This window comes from Cydia amplana, chromosome Z (assembly GCF_948474715.1).
Source record: "Cydia amplana chromosome Z, ilCydAmpl1.1, whole genome shotgun sequence".
NCBI classification, from domain to species: domain Eukaryota; kingdom Metazoa; phylum Arthropoda; class Insecta; order Lepidoptera; family Tortricidae; genus Cydia; species Cydia amplana.
The window spans coordinates 38228829-38251460 of record NC_086096.1 but is presented as its reverse complement, the minus strand read 5'-3'; the positions used below and the strand labels follow the sequence as shown (position 1 = coordinate 38251460).

Here is a 22632-nt window from a genome sequence, read left to right as displayed (position 1 = left end):
AATTAAAAATCAGGCCGTATAAACTCAGACTTGCCCAATAAGCATGTGCGACGCGCTGCTACTGAGTACAAACAGCAACACTCGTATTAACTGTACATCGGCACAGAAGGCCTACCGCGAACCACGTTCGACGTATTGCCTCTCTGTCACACTTGTAAGTTCGTACGTAAGTGTGACAGGGAGGCATCACGTCGAACGTGGTTCGCGGTAGCCCCTCAGGGCGGACACGCCATACATCAACAATCATTTACGTTTATATGTGTGCGCAGCACGTCTGTACACGCGTCATTGTATGTGTGGGTAAGTCGCTTTACTGAGAGGACGCCAGAAGTCCGCCAGATTCATGTCGCGGCCAGTCGTGGGGCGAGGTAATGCGAGTCGGGGCGGGGCGGTGCGTGGCCGTTCTGTATGATAATAATTTTGCTTATTCTGTGACATCGGTGTACCTTATTACAAAAGGCATAAGGCCCTTAAAGCGATGGTACTTACTTTTAGAAATTCTATTACGTGAACAGCGCTACTGAAAATACTAAGTTGCACCCTGCACCATTTCATAATAACCGCCCATGTTTAACTCAACTGAAATGATACGTACCACCCCGCACTCACATCCATAATTTTACGCGTTACTCGTACACGTCGAATGATGGTCCCTATGACATTTCATTTTTATATGGAGTAGCTGTCTCGTGAAATGTTCCTTGACATGTTTTAGTAGTCTAAGGCCCACTTGCACCATCCCGCTAACCCGGGGTTAAGCAGTTAAACCGTTAACCCAGTGTCATATTCTACTGGTAACCATGGTAACCATGGTAACTCCAGGTTTCACGGGTTAACCCCGGGTTAGTGGAATGGTGCAAGTGGCGCTAAAGCGCTTATTCAGTTATTTATATTTTCTTTCATTCTCGACTCACGCGCGACAGCTTGCTCAATGTCGGCCTTATCACCGATAAGCTATCACCAGATATATTATCAATTAATGTACTTCTGGCTCATAATTCGCTCGATACAAGGCCGCGCGGCAGGTTTAGGATTGCGATATCCTGGTCACGGCACCTGTTTGTGACGCCCCTTCGGTACACATTTGCAAGATCTCCATATTTACTTTGAGTAAGGGGACATTCCATGATATGTCCCCTACAAACGCATTTTATATCGTAGGTAGATTGCCTACATTTTTTCAATGTTTTTCTATCATTATTTTACTGAGTAGTTTTCATTTCACATCCGTTGTGACAGAAAAATCTCTTATACCTGCAAATCTTCAGAAAATTCGCGTTAATATACGGGACAAGCGCAGACAATATCGCGAAATGTTGGGTAAAGGTATTCTATTTAGATTATTAATTGGTACTTCACATATTGTCTATACTTGTTATGTTGTATTTTTATGTCATCTTTCGTATTTGATGGTAATCCATAGATTTACGTAAATACACAATGAAAAGTCTTGTAGAGCGCGATTTCATTTACTACTACTTAAGCGAATAAGAAGAAGAACGAATGTAATGCTTTTTATTTTTCAAATTTAAATCTCAATAAATGTATCGGTTTTTCCGACCGCCGTTATCGAAGCCGGATATCACAATCAAAACATTACTGCTACATTATCAAACGTCGACAACAAAAACAACACGCGTATTCCAACTTATGTCTACCTCCGAATTAAATGGTCATAAAAACTGAAGCCCATAGTCTAGGGCCATACTTTTATAGCCAAAGGATGCAAGCAAATTTTATAGCAAATATCACAAAGAGAACATAAGCTAAGCCACAATACAATTTTATTACTTATTTGGCTGGCGCGATGACCCATAATGAGTCTTCGCCATTTTGTGCGGACATCTACCTTCACTCTTTTCGCCCACCGACACTTAGGATGACCTACCCACAGGACGACCGTCAAGTTGGCCGACCCAAGTATGCTCTTTTGACTGCCCGATCTTCTTCCATATGTTTCTAGGTGGCCAAGCCAGCGGAGACGATGTGATTTGGTCTCACCTCTTCTTCTTCTCCCTGCCCTTATCCTACGTTATGTGGGGTCGGCACAGCATGTTATTCTCTATCTTTCGACACCTCAGCACTCCTTTCTTGGTCTCACATATTTATAATTACAATAAAGTACGTCCCTTAAGTCCCTTTTCTTTCTTTATAACAGTAACTAGTGATATCGACAAAAGAGGGGCATTTAAGGAGTTAGGCCTGTCCAAAGTTAGTCAGTGAAGTTAGCAAGACACACAACGCAATGTCACAACATGCCGTGATCAAAATTTCTTCACACGAGTGACGAAACTTCTTACCTATACTAGCTTCATAGCAATTTAGAGGTTAGCGAACAACTTCAGATGTCGATACCGATGAGATAAACCTTATCTTTTGAAATCGGAAGGCCACTCAAGAACCGACTGTAGGACAAGGCCGTTAATAGTATTTTCACATTTTTCACCACACAAGCTCGTAAAGGTTCTCTGTATTCTTCAAATACTGATGAGATTGAGAAAGTTGCATTTTATCCCCAAAGTTGTTTTCGAGTTGTGTCCTCATGTTACGTAGCAGAATTTACTTTTATAAGTGATGATTTTGAAGCGGCTGAAAAGTTTGCGGCCTTGGAGAAAATATAAGAAAGTATTAAAGTAAGTGTTTTGAGAAGCGGTCACGTGACTACGTCTCGTTTCCTCTTAATTCCAAAAATCCGGTACTGAGGGCCAATATCGTATTTCACTGCCGGTATCGAGAACCGTTCGAGATTGGACGCCCTAGTTGCGAGTTGATCAATATTTCAACGGGCTTAGGCAGATGGTAACAGAATTGTGGGGTTTCACGTGATTTCCAGCGGATAGGTACTAAGTGGAGCAGTAACTGCTCCACTTCGAGGTAGGGGCGTAGCGTAAACCAATCTAACCGTGGGCGAAAACTACATCTGCGAGGCCCTTTTCAATGTGTTTTCCCATTAATAAAAAGCTTGGCTTTGCGAGGCCCCCCTAAGTGCGAGGCCGTGGGCGAAGGCCCCATTCGCCCACGCCTAGCTACGCCACTGCTTCGGGGTTTAGGTTTTGAACTTTTGGCACTGTATGTGTAGTGACCGGGTAACATAGGATAGTTTTTATCATCATCATCATCATCATTCCACGCCATAGATTTCCACGCACACGAAGTCGCGGGCAGAAACTAATTCTACGTTTAAAAATGGTCAACGATCCAATGGCATGTGCGCAAATCAGATTTCTTGGTGAAATGATCTACATTAAGGTACCCTCTTAGCCCCGAGCGTTGCGTGTCAATCATCAGTATGAGGTAGCCAGATAACACAATAGGTACATTACATTTCAGTATAAGTACTATTTAATATGTAGGTTACTGTGGCAGTTGGCAAACGTCTTTCTTATTCCGTAGACATTCCTTAGTAAAATTAAATTTAAGTACAAGCACAATTACTGTGTATCGTAGACCGGAACAGTAATTCTGTTACGTGTCATTCATTAATACTAATAATTGCATTGAAACCGCATTTGAAAGTCAAGGGTGCGTTTACCACTTTGGTAATTATCTGTTTCACTCGACTTTATTAAACCAAGTCCCCCGCCGCGTCTGTCTGTTTGTGTGTTTGTATGGTCGCGATAAACTCAAAAACTGTCGCCACTTTCCCAAATGAAGGTTGAGAGAGGCGATGGCTGAGATACGCGTCATACTCGTGAACGGGTGCTGTTTGTGGAGACTGGTCTATTTAAGCTAACACGAGCTATTATATTTAGTAACTTTATTTTTGAGGATGATTACATGGACACACCTCATTCGGTTCTTGTATGCTATTTTTATTATCATTTTCTTTCTTAATGAATGTTTTAATTAGGTATACAGGATTTTGACTCTTGGAGACCCTATACACCTCTAAGGATAATTTGATATTATATATTTGTAATCTTTTAGTTATGCTGACACTTAGAGACATTTACATCTCTAATAGTAGTTTATGCAACAGTGATATAATAAGGGTTCTTAAAATTCAAGGGTCGAAGTTACAAAACGAGACGTATTCGAGTTTTGTAAAATAAGACCCGAGAATTTTAAGAACCAATTATGAGCTGTTGCATACATTACTTTTTCTATGACAGCTGGAGTTATTATTAAAAAAAAAGAGTTATTATTAAAAAAAAGAGTTATTATTTAAAAAAAATTGAGTTATTATTTAAAAAAAAAAGAGTTATTATTTAAAAAAAAAAAGAGTCATTATTGTAAATGAAAACATACCTCTTTCAATCAAGATGATCGGAACTTGTATCTTTAAAAAAAATAAAGCAGTTGTATTATACTCATAAGATGACTGCTAGCAGTCATCTTATGAGCCTATAGACAAAGCATTCAAATGACATTGCTTTAGATATCACTGTCAGTCATTTAATTGACACATTTAAGTGCTGGAGTAGAAAAATAATTTTAGATTATAGTTTTTGTATCTTTGTGTTTTTTTCTATACTATTGTTATAGCGTTTTTTGTAATTTGAAATTTAGAGACTTTAGGTATACATCTCTATGTAATACTATAGTTTGATCTGATATTTGCGGCTTAGTTGTATTTTATAATTGTTGATGTGTGTTTTTTTTGCTGTATGTAAATTCCATGTTGACGTGTAAAAGTGCCCTTGTGGCCTATTTGCTGAATAAATGTTGATGTTTGATGTTGATGTTGTTTGATGTTTGACTGCTGAACGGATTGTCATGCGGTTTTCACCTTTCACCTATAAATAGAGTGATTATTGAGGAAGGTTTATTTAACATAATTTGTTAAGGTTTTCTTCTTCTTCTCTAATAGACTGTTTTGCCCACATTGGCCTTAATATAAACTAAATTATTCGCTTAAATCGCCTGTTATAATTATAATTAAGGTTCCTTTTCCCGGAGAATGGCGCAGACTTTTTTGTTGATAATTATGAGAGAATGTCACTTGCGCAGGCGCCATTTTAGATTATCAATCGGCACCTTGTCGCTTTAACTTGGTTAATGATACGGTGTACGATATTACACACGATTTAATGCGACATGGTTCTTATATAGCGCGATTATAAATGCAAGATAAATACTATCAAGTTTTTTTAAAGTTCAAGGACAGAGTGTTTCAGATATTAAGATATACCTACATTAACCACAGCTATGCCCCTTCGATGGATTTTTTTCGAGTATTTAATTTTTATTAGTTAGCAGCATGTAACATTTTGTACGGTTTTTTTTTTCGCCCCAAATTCTTATGATAATAAGAAAACACAGTTTGTTTTTGTCGGTAAAAACCTTATATTATATCAAATTATATAAAAAAAATATATGTAGTTTTTTTTTAGTTGCTTTTTTCAAACATGTAAAAAATATTTTCCATAATGTCAATATCCAGAGAGGAAAATTGGGATTATGTTTGTATGGAAAAATGTTCGTCCCCTTTCGTCCTACAGTATGGAAGATACCACCCAGGATACAAGCGATAATAAACCACGAAGTGAATGGTTAGCGCGGCAGGTGCAAGGCCCGCTTGACGAGTATTTTTTTTTAAATGCATCTGTCGCGGAGTCGTATCCTTGATATGCCGGGAGTATTTTTACTCGATTTAATTTAACTTTACTCAACGCTAGTTTCCGTCCATGCTCTAGTTTTCGTCCACTTGACGGATTAGCAAATAATATATTTTATTTTAATTTTCTACTTACGAAATATAATTTTTATGTAGATAGGTATGTAGTTTAGACATTAAGGATTGCAATAAGTCCAAATTTATGCAGCAATGTAGGTTTATATTCAAATTTCGTCAAGTGGACGAAAACTAGCGCAATGACCCTATTTGTTGCATTATTTGATCCTGTTTAAAATTGAGGTTCCACTGTAATTAACAATTGGGCCTGGGCCTGGGCCATTTTAATTAAAGTTTTTAACACACTTTCTTTTAGATTTAGGATTTTTTATGTTAGGTATTTCTACTCAGAATCACGAGCTCTTTCGATCCTAATAGTAGAAAAAAGTGTACACCCACCTATTCAAATCATAACTTTCGTTCCTTCGACAGTCGGATAATAAATACACATGTCATTGAACCTAATCGTGTGTAGGAACGGCATTTTACGTAACTTTGAATTTGAATATCTCTCGATGACTTTGGAGAAATGTATAATAATAAATTAATAATAAATCTAAATATAATGCGCTTTCGTTATTTGTGGCTAACCGTCAGAGCAGGGCTAAGTATGTCTCATGTGCAGTCAGCAGCAGAAATTGCTAAGCGGACTAGGTGTTCAAAATTACCTTGGCACGCTCTTATATTCTTAACAATAAAGTCGCGTCAAGATCATTTTGAACACCTCGCCCGCTTAGCAACTTCTGCTGCTGAGTGTGCATAAGGACGTTTCGAACAGAAAAGGGTAAGCATGGGTGGGATGAAACATAAGGACCCTTCTCTACTGGAAAGCCACATTTGTGTTCCGTATAAACAATTTAAGAGGTTCCTCATTTGACTAAATGGACTCTTCAAACGCAGCAACCAAGGTGATTTTTTTACTTTACACATAGTGTATTATGTCTACTTGCTTTGCTATAAGCTATACATATATAAGTACTAACTTCAACACTCAAAGCTAACACCTGATATATCTTTATACATTAAACCCCATCAGTTAACGTCGACAGATGGTACAATTATCACTAATCAAATTTCAACCCTACAGCCAACGCGACGGGGTCGATTTTCCGCCGTGGAGTTCAAGTTTTCGGAGAAAGATGTCCAAGAATGCGCGCGCGTCGATCGAAAGCGAAAGGCGATGGGGGTCAAGTGCGGGACGTTCTCTGAAGGCGGACACGAGTAGTGGGCTCTCGTAACGAATGTATACACCAGTTAGGACCCTTTTCTTGACCATATGAAGCATAAGGACCCTTCTCTATAGAAAGCCACAAAATCTGGCAAACCAATTTGTCACTTGAAAATGGCGTGAAGTTTAAAATTCGAAGATCGACCCTTCGAACTTGAAAAGGCCGATTTTTATTTTAATACTATAGAGATAGAGCATTCGACGCGAGAGGAAGGCCCGTGCGGGTTGGAGCCATCTTGTGGCCTGAATCGGAAACATAAACTATACATTGACACTTCAAGCCAAAGCAGTTGCCCTCTATTGATCATGTACGTTTTCTTGTGCATTGTAAATTCTACCATCTTGTGGGCTACATTAGAAGCATAAACTTCGCGCCAATAATCAGGGGGCACCAGTGCTACCCCCTACAGTTTATGTTCCCCCCTATAGTCCTAGTATTTTTGTGGATCTCCGGTACTCGTCAAGCTATTGGACACACAACGAGTGGGCGGGACGCATGTTACGTTTCGTAGTAGGTACAATCAATCAATGTAATATATTTATTTGAGAAAGTTCTCTGGCTATATGTGTCTTGATTTTCATAAATATTATAGAGTTCTTTGACATGTTTAATGGTATGTTTGATTTGCGGGTCTCAATACTATTTAAGTGAATTTTTATGTATTATACTTGGACGGGCCGCGTCATGTTGCATTGCATGCTATATAAAAAATAGTTTACATTTAATGTTTAGCATAATAATGGTTATAGTACACTACATACCTACGGAGGTGAATTCGTGAAAGCTCCAGTTCGCAGTTTGTAATAAATATGCGATCTGGGGCTTTACGAATTACCGCCCGTGGTTTGTCTAAAGTTTTACGTCTTGCCTTGTCCAGGAAGTGAGATTTTCTACGGGCCTAGGGTGACGTAAAGTATATTGCTACACAGGGTTCATGTGAACACTAGCCGTAAAAAGGTCTTTGTAAGACCTTTTGTAACACATGATTATAAACGAATTATGTATGAAGAAGTATATTCAGAATTAGCTGAGACAGAATTATTGCAATGACACTTCGTTCTGTTCAAGTTAGACAGACTCTTGAACCTTTCTACAATCAATAATTGCCATACTCGTTCCGGGTCCATGAGATACTTTTTTATACGGTTTTAACTTCTTGTTACGCTCTTATTCTCTTAACAATAAAGTCTCGTCAAGATCATTTTGAACACCTCGCCCGCTTAGCAACTTCCGCTGCTGACTGTAATTACCATGGTGCAATAAAGAATGAAGAATACGTACTTATTTGCTTGTATTATTCGCGATAGGGCACATTTTAGTCGCCGAAAGGGTTAAATATTAATTTCTCGCTCTGCCGGCCGCCTGTCTCGCTCAAAATCACATAAATCACGACAGCGGCAGTGACACGCTCTGACAAACGCGAGTGACGTCATCTACTTTCCTGACAGCTAACATCAAAACATTGAAAATACAAGAATCAATCAATGTTAATAATCAATAATTAATGTTAATGTTTCAATGTTAGTATAATCTCACAACATTCGAGCTAACATCATTTTTTTTAAGAACCCCTGGTGTAAATTTCATTCGATAGCGTGACGAGGGTTCGTGTTTGCGATATGTCTTTTTTTGTATGGGATTTTGAACAGCGCGGACGTTTTGGTAAATCAAAATCCCATTCAAAATGACACTTAACGCAAACGCGTACGTCATGCATGTCGCACTATCGAATGAAATTTACACTAGGGGTAGGTACTGAACATTCCGTAGAATATGCATTTTCTACCAATGATATTATGATAAAAGTATACAAAAGCAAATCTCTGTCAAATTCAGTATTTTTCTATGAGACACAAATGTTAGAACAGATAGGGACAAACGATTGCCAATGGCTTCTGTCAACTGTCATTTAGGTTGGATTTGGTAGACGTTTATGAATAACGCCGTAACAATTTAATATAATCTTGCAAGTCAATGATAATATTGATAACGAAATTTATCTACACATATCATAAATCATAAAACACTACGATGCGCTGAAAAACAGCAAATTATGGTCAGGATAAAGTCACAACAAATATCTTATCTATGAAAATGTAGTATAATTGTTCCTTAGCCCCCCCCCCCCCCCCCACCCTATTAACTAGCGATCTCAGTTATATAAACCGGTTGGATCGCAAGTTCAATCTCGCTCCATTTTCCCTTCGAGAATTGTAATTGTACGTTCATGAACTTCACATCTAATTATTTTCCTTTTATTTGGTGCGTGGGAAAAATGTCGGGGTCAAAATACCCGTTCATTGGTCTAACCATAGATGGTAGAATCCTAAGGCCAAACAATAATAGCGCTTTCGCTGCTACTCCTACTGAAAGATACATAAGACTATCCCGTTCGGTCATTTCCCCCCACCCCTCATGCCTGATCCAGCTAAAATACTAGATTCATGGGTCTAACGCTTACCGTTGAGTTGTTGAGTCAATGGGAGGGCGTCCGTTCTATCCTCCTGAGGCCCAACAATACAAATGAAATCCCAAAATTTGCCACTGAAATTTGAACGTATATAGTGCGGGGAATAGAGATTCTTATTTGATTGAAAATTTAACAAAACAAAAAAATGCAACTCGGTTCCAATTGAATATGGTTTAAATTTCATCGAACTGAAGAAGTACTATATGTAGGACCTTGGGCCTTAGGAGGCTATTATAGGTCAAGAATTTTATTTCCGTGCCATTTCCTACCTTGTCACAGTGGCATTCAATACGAAAGTAGCTAGGGACCTCATACTACTGTCGCTGTGACCAGGTACGAAATGGTACTGACGCTAAATTCCTTGACCGTACCAGGTCCAACAGGTCTCTATAGCAGTTCAGCGGCGGAATGCTTGTCCTTTAACCCCGGTTAATTTTATTTGTATTTTATATAATAAAAAGTATTTTTTCATAAAAAATCATGAATTAATAAAACATCGTCAAAACAAGTTAACACCGCCATAATAGTTACACCTGACTTTTGACACGCACATATCGGTTGCGCAACGGATACGTAGTTTTCTATCGGGTGAAAGTTTAGGTATCGGAGAAATTGGCCCTGCGCGCGCGGCGAATTGCAATTCGGTAAAGACGGCGCGGTGCGGAGCGGAAAATACTTTATCTATAGTATGGCAAACTCAATTTGTCAGTAAATATGAACAAAACTATACTCATCCCTTTCTTTTGGATGCTAGTAATAGCGTAAGACTTCACAGTATGATTCTCTCCGACACCTGACACCAGACCGTTTTAGTAATTCGTTAAGAAGCAAAAGAATACAATCCACCGATGAACAGCTGCCAGGCGCCCAGATCTAACATAATTACGTATAGTGTAGCAAACTAACTAAAGTAGCACGAAGATTATCGTACATTGACCCGACTGTTCTTCTCTCTATCGCACGGGCACGGGCGTAATATTGCTGTACCGCTCGCACAGAGTCATTGACCGCCGTCATCAATGGGCGGGACAGCAACATAATTACGTGCGAGCGACAGAGATAGAGCGGGTCCAATGTACAAATTACTTCATGCTTAGCTAGCTTACTTTAAGCACAGAATAAAGAATAGTACTAGGTACAGAAGGTTCACTATCTAATAAAACGCGTCTATTACGACAGACGTCCGTTCCGTTGCGGTGCGCGGCAACTACTATGCCTAAACACCAAAATTGGTGTGGGCTGCATGTACTTGTAGCGACACGACGAAATCGCGGAGTGAGCCACGCCTGCTTTAACACATTCATTGCCACCCAGCCAAACAAGACACCCGCGCTACACCACAAAAATTTCGTCATATAAAGCTGTAGTACCACGATCCCGACTATCGGGTCGTCCGGCCTGGGAACGAAATCATAAAATACCCGATTGTAGTCGGGTTTTTGGCACTGAATGTGTTAAGTATCGATGTATTGTTTTAAATATTGGTTATGACCCATCTGTGTTTGTTTTTAAAATGTGTGTGTTGTGTCAACACACCTCGTGAGCTCGAGACACGTGTTTGATAACACAGTTTAACAATAAATCCATACGAGTAGTTGTTTTGAAAAACAAATGGGTCAAAACATGAATTGTATAATTTCATTTTCAATAGGGAAGATATTAATAGAGACTGGCTGAAGGCTTAACTGGGTGCCATCGATTTGTAGAATGGAAACATGTATGTATGTACAGATGTAGTGCATAATTATGTTCCTTCGTATTTTAACGGAAACGTTCGAACGTGTCTTGCTATTTCAGTCAGTTTCGGCACAAAAAGTATAGACGGACAGCGGAGTCTTAGCAATAGGGTCCTGTGTCTACCCTTTGGGTACGGAACCCTAAAAACCACCGTGTTCCTACTTTGGCAACCACCCGAATTAAGTGGTATATTACCTATAATAAATAATAAATTAATAACACCTTTATGATTATGACCAATTGTGAAGAAAATAAAATAATTGCATCTACCTGCCTGAAATCCGCGTTCTAGATACGGTATCGTCTTGGGTCGTCCCATTCATTTTTCGTCAAGTTCTTAAATTAGTCCTATTCTGCTTTCGTCACTCATTCTACATTGAAAACCACTGACGATTGTGACGAATGTAGAATGGGTGACTAAAGCAGAATAGGACTAATTTAAGAACTTGACGAAAAACGAATGGGACGACCCAAGACGATACCCTAGATACGTCAACACCGTTGAGTGACAATAAATCTTATTGCATTGACTTAAGGTCTAGGTTCACTTAAGAGTTGTTTTAGTAAACGCGCGGTCAGCATTTGCGTAATATAGTTATCCAATGTTTATATGCAAGTGTATACACTTGACCGAGATCGCCCGACGGTATCGGGGTTGCTATACCTAGCTCACTTTTACTCGCATAGGGAAATAGTCTCAAAATTATACACTGTACACATTTGATAGAAGCACATATTCTACGGGTAGTTAAATAGTATAGGCCCAAATGAATTATCTTTCATTTTAACGTTTCCGAAAAATACGATGGATACAATTATTCACTACATCTGTACTTTATTACCCATTCTATTTCTTCCTTTCTAAATAATTCAGCACGCAATGTATTTTACTTAGCCTTAGGCCATGTCAACCTGATGGTTCACGAGTCAAACTGGCCCCCAGGATTATGACATGAAATAGCAGTTAGATCTGCCATCTTTCCGCTCATTGCTTGAGCACAAGTCTCGTTGTGACGTCACGGAACGGCGATGTCACGACTTGTGCCGTTATTCGACTTAATGTCGAACATATGATCACCTGACTAAGCCAGTAAAGGTCATTATGATTCAAGCAGACCAAAGGATATTCCCTTTTTCACCACACCAGTTCGCAAAGGTTCGCTTTATTCTTCGAAAAATGATGAGAATAGAATCATCATTTTACTCACAGTTTTCGTGGACAATTGGAATGGTTTTATTCGTCACTTTAATTTATTATTAGGTTATTTATTACAGTTAACTAGATCATACTCAGCAAAACGATTGAATGATTTTAAATGTTAAATAAATAAAACCAGATATTATCGTAGTCTTGAAATTGACTAGAAAATTACAGTTATAATTATTATACAAAAATGTAGTAAAACATGTCCATTATATAACTCCTACACATAAATATTGATATGTATATTTCGATTCAAAGAAAGTGGTGTTACGAAAGTCGATGTCAAACTATCAGCTATAAATTAAATTATAATGTTATACCGTCTATACCGATCTTTTAACGTAGATTTAAGAAGAAAAGTTTACTGGCCGAATCGTTTTGCCTTATGTTTGATTACTGGGAGTGCTCCCGGTACTGGTTTTCTATACAAATACAGTACCGGAACCGGAAATTCCCGGTTCTCGACATACAGTAGATATAAAAACAGTCTTAAAAGTAGGGATGTAACGATACCGATACGATATATCGGCCGATATAATCGGCAGACCGATATATCGGCATCGCCGATTTAAATACACCCGATATCATAACAAAATGTAAACAACCCCCAGTAAGATATTTTATTGGGCAAGAAATTTTTTACCTCCATTTTAACTTGATGTGTCAAAACTTACGTAAGGTTTACTACGATATATTAGTTACTCAACGTAACAGTGAAGCTACTATAATCGTGCTATTTTGCTAATAGGAATTGTATATTTATCCTTATTTTTATTTTTCAGTTTTTCACACTTCTTAAAATCGAGTGTCTATTAACCATAAGTATGTTTCATGCATAAAAAGGGTATAATTATTTATTTATTTCATTTATTAACTAACTACCAGGCTATCGATATCGGTATCGCCGATTATTTACTTTAAATATCGGTATCGTATCGGCAAAATCATGTATCGTTACATCCCTACTTAAAAGGTACCTCTTGAATACTCTATAGCTCTATAAGAGAAGGTTACCCCATAGACTATTCATGACATACCTACTTATGTATTATAACTCCCAAGTCCCAATGTAAGCCTATTACTGATAATATAAATTTAAGTATATTTAGAAAGACTCCACATTCAAACAAATGTAGTTTTGTGGAGCTTTGTCCTTAACAATAAAGTTGTAAAATGACAGTCCAGTTGTAACTTCTGTGTAATAAAAAAAATAAAAAACAAAATAAATAGAATAAATAAATACAAACTCATAGATAGGAACAGGCATCAACGTACGAAAATCTACATGGAAAGCCTCTTCTTTAGCTATAAACTTATGGAGTCGAATAAACAATATCTCAAGTTTATAAATTATAACACTCGTAACAATGCAATAATGATTCAGCGGCAATATCGTTACTAGGTCGCCACGGAAGCTAATGATAAAGCATGAGGCAGATCTAATTACATTTTAATAAATGTTGAAAGCGAAATGCGAATAGGTATAGTTTGTCAAAGGACTGTCTCATTTCAAACATAGACAGAGAGAATCATACTATCTTTGTCTTACACTAGTACTAGCACCCAAAAGAAAAGGATGAGTATAGTTTTCCTGGTTCTTGCTGTCTGACAAGTTGGTTTGACCAAATATATTTGAATATTTACATTTTTTTATACAGTGTATCGCGTTCAGTTTGTCCGATCCGATATCGGATACGACTGCAACGAAGTAAGAAGTGGCTTTTTTATACATTCAATTATTAGTTGTTCTTCAAAACAAAGGTGAATTGGTTACTTTTATGCTACGGGGTTTTTATAGGTAAATAGATTTACTTTTAGCTTATTTTACAGTAGTTGTTTATTTAATTGTACGCTTGTTATATCTATAAATGTTATAATGTGTTGATTAATTCAAATTTAATTCTTATCTTGAAATAACTGATTATGATTAATCAATCCTGAAAATGAACACTTTAAAAAACAAACGTGCGAACTCGCATTGCAGTCATCATATATATGTCGAAACAGACTCATAACAGCTTGTTTGAGACCCCACAGTCCGTGAGTGCTTTTCTCAAATGACTTACGGGGTTTATCACACTAATGCGAAATCACACTTCGGTGTTGGAGCGTGACAGCGCTATCGCGAATATAGCGATGCCCTGCTCGCACGCCGGAGAATCCGCATCCGATATGGAGATCCGCCTTATGAAGTCCATTTCAGCATTAAAGGTAAGCGCCCACCTGATATCTATGAGCGTTTAACTTGAGTAAATTCTATTATAGGCTATGTTTATGTCAGATGGACGATCACCCTTAATCTCATTTAAAAAGATCTTACCTTAATCTTGTCCCGCTTATTCCGAAGAATGATTCCATCGTTCTCAATGTAATCCGGCACCTCCTTCCTCCCAGAGAAGTTGAAGACCACCGAGGTGGCGGCGGGCGGCGGCACCCGCCCCCTCCTCGCGGCCGCGGGACTACCCCCCCTTATCCAGGACTTCACGTCTCCATTCTCCTTTGGCTCCTTTTTCTCCACGTCCAAACTCTTCCACGTCTTAAGGGTTTTCCTTTCTACGTGACCGTTCAGCTCGGGAGTCTTGAGCTCAGGGGTTTTGATTTCGATCTCTTCGATTTTAGGCTCCGGGGTAATCACGCGGGGGGGCGTAAAGCTTATGACTTCTTTTATTTCTTCGGGCGGAGAGCGAGGTATAGGCTCGATCAAGGCTGAGGGCGTTTCTTTCTTCTCTTTAGGCGTTTCAGGTTCCACTATGGGTGAAGGTGGAGGAGTCACGATGCGGGGAACTTCTATTTTGTCAATGTCTTCTGGCAGAGGGGCGGGAGTGGAGACGGAGCGCTCGAGCGTCGGCGCTGGCATGGGTCTGATGACGCCAACGCGGCGAGGAGAAGGCGACAGCCTCGCTCGACCTAGCAGCACTGGATTTGAAGCGGACACTAAGGGTAAATGCGATCCGCGCTTGGGAGCCTCGAAAGAATACCTGACTGTTGAACCGGCTTGTGCTATCCCGTCTAAAGCGGCTCTAGAGACCGTTTTAGTCTCTTGAGGGCTCTCTGGGTCCTCGATAATTGACACGTCAGTAATCGGGCTAGGCGAGCGGTCATTTGGCTCTGAAGTGGAAATCGTGAAGCCCCGCAATACAGCCGACACCCGCGCCGCGGGGGCTGTTCGCCGAGTCGGGGCGGATTCGAACTTCCTGAGTGTAGATTTGACGACATCGGGCGGAGGGCGTTCGGTTTCGCGTAGTAAAGGAGCGGGGCGGCGCGGCGGGCGCGCGTTCCGCACAGCCGGCGGACGCGGAGCGATAGGCGGTGGCGGAGGCGGGGACGGAGGCGGTTCCTCGCGCTCCAAGCGGCTCAGAGCGTCAACTGAGCGGGCGCGTTTAACCGAATCGCGACGCGGCGGTATCGCGGCGGGGCAAGCGGGTGCTAGCGACACGGGGCGCTGTCGCTGCGGGCGGGGCGCGGGCGGGGGACGTTCATCTAACAAATGCTCGAGGGAGGCAGCTCGCCTAAGTACTGATGGTCTGCGCCTCGGGGCGTCTCTGAGCGCAAGCGACAGGTATCGGGATTTGAGTCGCTTGACGATGCCAGGCCCGTAGCGGAGCTCCTCGTCTTCTTCCGGTGGAGGCGCGGGCGGGGGTGCGGGGGCGGAGGGCGGCGCGGGGCGGGCGCGCGCCGCGCGCCGCTGGAGGAGCTCGCGCTTCCATTGTGGCAGCACCCCGTTGGACATGCCTGGGAGAGGTTATATCAAAATCAAAAGATTGCGTAAAATGGGTCATTATGACAGGTGCCCGACCGGCATCGATCACCGATGACGAGTACACCTAAAGAAATACATCCCGTATATCAGCTGAATAAACTAACGACTCTCACTATTAGCATACTAACAAAAGTTTTAAGATGTTTACTAAGCAATCAGAAATCAGTCTCTGAGTGATGATCTTTAGCTAATGTGCGAATACCTACACAGAACTCATGTGTCATGTGTCTCACATGTGTCTCTCAGTGCTATCAAAATCGTCGCAGACTTATCTTGGTTTAACTCTACTAATAGTTGAAAGCGAATATTGTTGACGACAACATGTTAATTGATTTTACGGTGACAAAAGAAAGCTTTAGCGAATGCCAGTTCATAGAGACATGTTAAACTTGTAAGTACAACATATACTGGATCAACCAAATCTTGTCAGTAGTAAAAGGCGGCAAATTTGAAAAATCGCGGGTTAGCAACACTGTGTTCGAATAATTCCAAAATCGCGTGTCATCTGTGTGTTATCTGTGGAATGTGGATCGTGAATGACAGCCATCATCTTATTGTTTACATTCTGAATCGTTTCTATTTCAAGAGAAATTTCTGCTGTCACCATTAAATACCAAGATTATGCATGACCTCAAGCAAAGCTAAGGTGCCCACAATGTACAATTATACTCGTTGACGGTAAACATTACTAAAATTTGAGGTTATGATAATTCACACGAACTGACGTATGAAGGGCGGAAAAATAAACACGTTTTGGTTCGATGTACATTGCTGCTTTTCTTAGCGCAATTCTGCCCTTTGAGTGTTACATGGTGTTACCCTACTTTAATTTGCAGTACATTGCTACTGACAAGATTTGCTTGACGCACTATAGTTGTAAAGTTAACTATTTAAGGTGCAGTGCTCGACGCAACGTTGGCGCAACTGCGCAGCGACACCATTTTCCATAGCCCTGACGAGACGCCGACGCTCAAAAGACGATAGTGGGCCCTAAAAGTTTGCTGACCGCATGGCCTTGACGAACTTGGAGGATATAACCAAACGGAGACGCCTTTTCTGTAATTTATGTACTGTACCGTAAAAATAGCCATGTCAGATAAACGTAAGTCCATACATTGTGTATGACCATTGGCCGCCTATTTTCGACAGAGAGGAAGACTTGTTAATGGCTACTCCGTTAGGTTATATTATATCCTCTAAGTTGACGAACGTCCAGTTAGAAAGTAAGGTGCGTGGTCAAATCTTATGGCGGATGGGGCATGGGGCTGGGAGACTCACCAAAGTCCTGCGAGGAGTCCAAAATGGTCTCCACCATCATCTTGACACGGCCCCGGCTACGCGGCTGGGTGACAAGCGAAAAGAAATATAAGCGCCATGTTGCAAATAAAATAACGCAGCGAAAAAAGTGGCCGAATTCATCCGAACTACGTGCATAACCCTAAAGGTTCCGTCACACAGGCGGGGCGTGAGCGGAGCGCGCCGCTTTTACATATAAAACGCTCACGCCCCGCCCGGAAAACGCGCCTGCGTGACGGAACCTTAATGGGGTTGCAGTTCGTTGAAAATAAGGATTGGTAACTAAAATAAGGACGCTATGAGCACGATGAACTTCGTACGGACAAGGTATGTATGTAGTATATAGCGCCTGTAACTATCTCTATCTCACGCGCATAGTCGTATTGCTGTCTCGCTCGCACAGAGGCATTGACCGTTGGCATCATGGGCACGGAGAGATAGGAACAGGCGGGTCGATGTACGAAATTACTCGTGCTAAGCGTCCTTTCTTTACACATTATCTTGCATTTTCTTTACTTAGCCTTGCCTGTCTTAGTGTAAGGCCTGAGTGGACGCTCGAGTTGGGCGTGCAACGGGGCGGGGCGTGCGGCGTGCATGTTAAACAAATGCAAACGTATAGTAGTGGCCTTAGTGCACGCTGCTCAAATGACTCCTGAGCCCGACGCCACACTGCACGCCCCGCCGATCGCTCCGCTTCGAGCGTGAGAGAGTGATATAGTAATAAGAAAGTGTGTTATTTCCATAGGTATTAATAATATTATAAATGCGACCAGTAACTCTGTTTGTCTGTTACCTCTTTACACTTTAACCACTGAACCGATTAAGATGAAATTTTATTTGATTTTGTCCTTTTTAAAGGACATTGGGACTAGGAAGGTATAAGTGGATGTAACAATGCTCCATAAACGAGTATTAAATGATGAGTGTATCCTGTTACAGTGTATTTATAGACCAAACAAGCACAACAGGCATTTTAATGTGGTTAATAATTATATAGATTTTCCTGGTATAATGACAATACTGAAAACTGTAGTACACTTGAGATCAATGAAAATGGGCCACTTTGTAAAAAAATCCCGACTAATATCCATACTATATATACCTACAAATATAAATGCGAAAGTTTGTCTATCGGTTACCTCTTCACGCTTAAACCGCTAAACCAATTTGGACAAAACTTTGTATGGAGATAGTTTATGCCCCGAGCAAGAACATAGGGTATATTTTGTGTGAATAATAACAAGGTTGTTTAAATGCAATTCTATCATCGTATTTATAATTTCATCATCTTCCTCGCGTTGTCCCGGCATTTTTGCCACGGCTCATGGGAGCCTGGGGCCCGCTTGGCAACTAATCCCAGGAATTGGCATGGGCCCTAGTTTTTACGAAAGCGACTGCCATCTGACCTTCCAACCCAGAGGGGAAACTAGGCCTTATTGGGAATAGTCTGGTTTCCTCACGATGTTTTTCTTCACCGAAAAGCGACTGGTAAATATCAAATGATACTTCATACATAAGTCCCGAAAAACTCATTGGTACGAGCCGGGGTTCGAACCCGCAACCTCCGCATTGCAAGTCGCACGCTCTTACCGCTAGGCCACCAGCGCTTTTGATATACCGAGCTAGTACATTGTGTAAAAATAAAAATATTTTCCATAATGTTATTTATAATTTATGTGGTTTAAATTCATGTAACAGTGAGATGCTGATATCTCTACCATGTCTAACCGATAGCTGTGTTTCTGTCGTCAGTTACTGAATTAAGTAAGGTGTGAAGAGCTATAGCTGTGTTTCTGTCGTCAGTTACTGATTTAAGTAAGGTGTGAAGAGCTATAGCTGTGTCTCTGTCGTCAGTTACTGAATTAAGTAAGGTGTGATGAGCTATAGCTGTGTTTCTGACGTCAGTTACTGATTTAAGTAAGGTGTGAAGAGCTATAGCTGTGTTTCTGTCGTCAGTTACTGAATTAAGTAAGGTGTGAAGAGCTATAGCTGTGTTTCTGTCGTCAGTTACTGATTTAAGTAAGATGTGAAGAACTATAGCTTTGTTTCTGTCGTCAGTTACTGAATTAAGTAAGGTGTGAAGAGCTATAGCTGTGTTTCTGTCGTCAGTTACTGATTTAAGTAAGGTGTGAAGAGCTATAGCTGTGTTTCTGTCGTCAGTTACTGAATTAAGTAAGGTGTGAAGAGCTATAGCTGTGTTTCTGTCGTCAGTTACTGAATTAAGTAAGGTGTGTGAAGTTAGCCTGCTAAAGAATGAAGATAAGTTATACAGCATAACAGTATAAATACCAAACCACTGCCGATAAGAAATGGCTTGTCTTGTCAGAAAATCTAAGCGCTAGAATTCGCTGAGCACATTAGGTATTTTTTTTGTCAGGCCCCATCATTTTATTAAACAAGAGGATCCACAATATACATAAGTTTGTATGTCAATTTGTTACTTGGGAGTTGCACAGAAACAATCCGAGAACCAAGAAAATGTTGCTATTGAGCCAGGGCCGGATCTAGGGTAGAGCAAGTGGAGCGGCTGCTCTAGGCGCCGTATGGCATGGGGGGCGCCAAAATGGCAAATGAGAAAAAAAAAGTTTTTAAAGACGCGAGTGTGGCGTGAAAGGGGGGGGAGGGGGGGTGGAAAATATGCTTGATAACTTCAATGAAGGGCGGCAAAACCCGATTTCGCTCTACCCTAATCAAGGGCTCGGGCCGGCACTGTATTGAGCCTTCATTCTAATGTAACTTTTGTGATTGAGCTTGTCTTTGTAAAAACTATAGAACACCCTTCTTATAACTTGTGAGCATCACTACATAGTATAAAACAAAGTCGCTTCCCGCTGTCTGTCTGTCTGTATGCTTAGATCTTTTAAACTATGCAACGGATTTTGATGCGGTTTTTTTTTATAGATAGTGTGATTCAAGAGGAAGGTTTATGTATAATTATTAACCCGTGCGAAGCCGGGGCGGGTCGCTAGTTTTAGTATAATATATGTAAATAAAGTCTATTTTTTTATTCGGTAGACTGAAATGACAGTTAATAGTATGAAATGACATTTCATGTTCATACTATTAACTGTCATTTCAGTCTACCGAATAAAAAAATAGACTTTAGTTAATGAAATATTAGAGATGGTATACTGTTATGGTTTTGAATATATTATCAGAAGTACTTATACAGAATACGAATATAAGCTGCATAGAAAAAATATTATACATAGCTTTAAAGTTACAACAAGTAAAATAAAACAGGTTTTTTAGTTACTTTCTCATAAAATGCAGCTTAAAAATTAAGGCAGGCAGTTGGCATAGCACGCAAAAACGGCAAAAATATATCAACAGCTGATTCGCAAACAATTAATAAGCTCAAAATTAACTTAGCGTCGTCGACCGTCCCGACTAACTGTACTCCATTTCAAGTCGGTTGACCGACCGGCGACCACTAAAAATACTAACAAACAAAATACAAGGTAGTCAGTTATTTTTACCTTTTAAATTCCCATCGATTCTCCAGAAGTACAGCGATCGCCTTACCTAGGTGTCATCTAGCGAAAACGAAAGTACCAGCGCTAGAGGAAAGCAAAAAAATGCGTCCAAAAGACTGTAACACAACACGCACTCTAACCGGGTGCAACCACAGTCACTAGAATCGATTTAACGCCGCGCACAGTTACAGAAACCTATAATCCCGTCTCAATTCACTATATACATTTATATCAAACATGAATACGTAGTAAACAGTTATCCGTTACTAGTTAATTGGCTTTAAATGTCGGCCGATGAGAAAATCTAACCGGACAGTCCCACTACAGCGCAAGCAGTGACAGAAGGAGAGGAATGGATTGAACGAGAACGTTGAGAGCGGTGAATGGAGAGAACGAAAGTGCACAGATAAATTAGGGTTGGATATGAACGGCGGAAAAATAACAAAGAGTGCCAGTCGTTAATCGAGAACAACATTTATTTTTAAGTTTATTTATTGACAAATTCATTGAGTGAGAATGCACAAATAGCAATGCGCAAACTCAAAATAACGATAAAAAATTTACCATCATTTAATTTTTCAAAGTCATTCAACACACATGGCAATCCCAACGAGACCTCAGCAAAAATCAAAAATATTGTTCATAGCAACACCAGTACTTGTCAAGCTAAAATTATTTTTAATATTGTGGTTCTGTACAAAAATACGGTACACCACTGCTGTTTTTGAATTTGTCAGTTCCTCTGTGTCATTTCACTCATGTCTCTTAAAAGAAAAAGCGGCCAAGTGCGAGTCGGACTCGCCCATGAAGGGTTCCGTATTTAGGGGATTTATGACGTATAAAAAAAAAACTACTTACTATAGTTCGTTTTTTTAGCATTAGAAATAAGGTAAACAATCTTGACGTGTCTTTTTATTGAAAAGCACGTTTTTTAAATAAATAATGGCAAATATTCTTCTGGTTTCATAAGTAATAGTTACTGATTTTTAAATAGCGTTTTCCAATTAAAAGACACGTCAAGATCGCTTAGACGCTTACCTTCTTTCTAATGCTAAAAAAACGAACTATAGATCTCGTTCAAACCAATTTTCGGTGGAAGTTTGCATGGTAATATACATCATATATATTTTTTAGTTTTATCATTCTCTTATTTTAGAAGTTACAGGGGGGGGGACACATTTTACCACTTTGGAAATGTCTCTCGCGCAAACTATAAGCTTAGAAAAAAATTATATTAGAAACCTCAATATCATTTTTGAAGACCTATCCTAGACCTATTATAGATATCCCACACGTATGGGTTTGATGAAAACAAAATTTTTGAGTTTCAGTTCTAAGTATGGGAACCCCCAAAATTTATTGTTTTTATTTTCTATTTTTGTGTGAAAATCTTAATGCGGTTCACAGAATACATCTACTTACCAAGTTTCAACAGTATAGTTCTTATAGTTTCGGGAAAAAGTGGCTGTGACATATGGACGGACAGACAGACATGACAAATCCATAAGGGTTCCGTTTTTTGCCATTTGGCTACGGAACCCTAAAAACAACACAACACCGTTTGTACAGATGTGGCCTAAAAACGTACAAAAAATTAAAATTAGGCTGTACTTAGTTAGGTTGCCGGATATTTCTTGATTAATATAGTTTTTGGCCTAATAAAAGATCAAAATTGCGCCAGCCAGTAAAAGGATACTGATCAACGTTCATGTTTCTCTTAATAAAATAAGAAATAAATAAATAAATTACAACGTTCCTCCAAAGGTTTTAGTTCGTTTACTGCGGTACCCTACTAATCAAATTTACACGTCACTCGAGAAAGTGGTGTCATTGTCAAACCAAGTGA

At 39.9% G+C, this 22632-nt stretch overlaps 1 protein-coding gene across 1 annotated transcript in view; it reads right to left on the bottom strand.

Annotated features, from left to right (window-relative positions):
* The window catches only part of LOC134660709 (serine/arginine repetitive matrix protein 1-like), a 43817-nt gene extending 22702 nt beyond the window's left edge, over positions 1–21115 (bottom strand). The window contains exons 1-3 of the mRNA XM_063516491.1: positions 20790–21115; positions 17293–17356; positions 14575–15986 (exon numbers count right to left, since the gene is read on the bottom strand). Coding sequence (XP_063372561.1) covers positions 14575–15986; positions 17293–17332 — 1452 coding nt within the window. The 5' untranslated portion in view covers positions 17333–17356; positions 20790–21115. The remainder of the gene's footprint in view (positions 1–14574; positions 15987–17292; positions 17357–20789) is intronic.
* Between the last annotated feature and the right edge of the window lie 1517 nt (positions 21116–22632).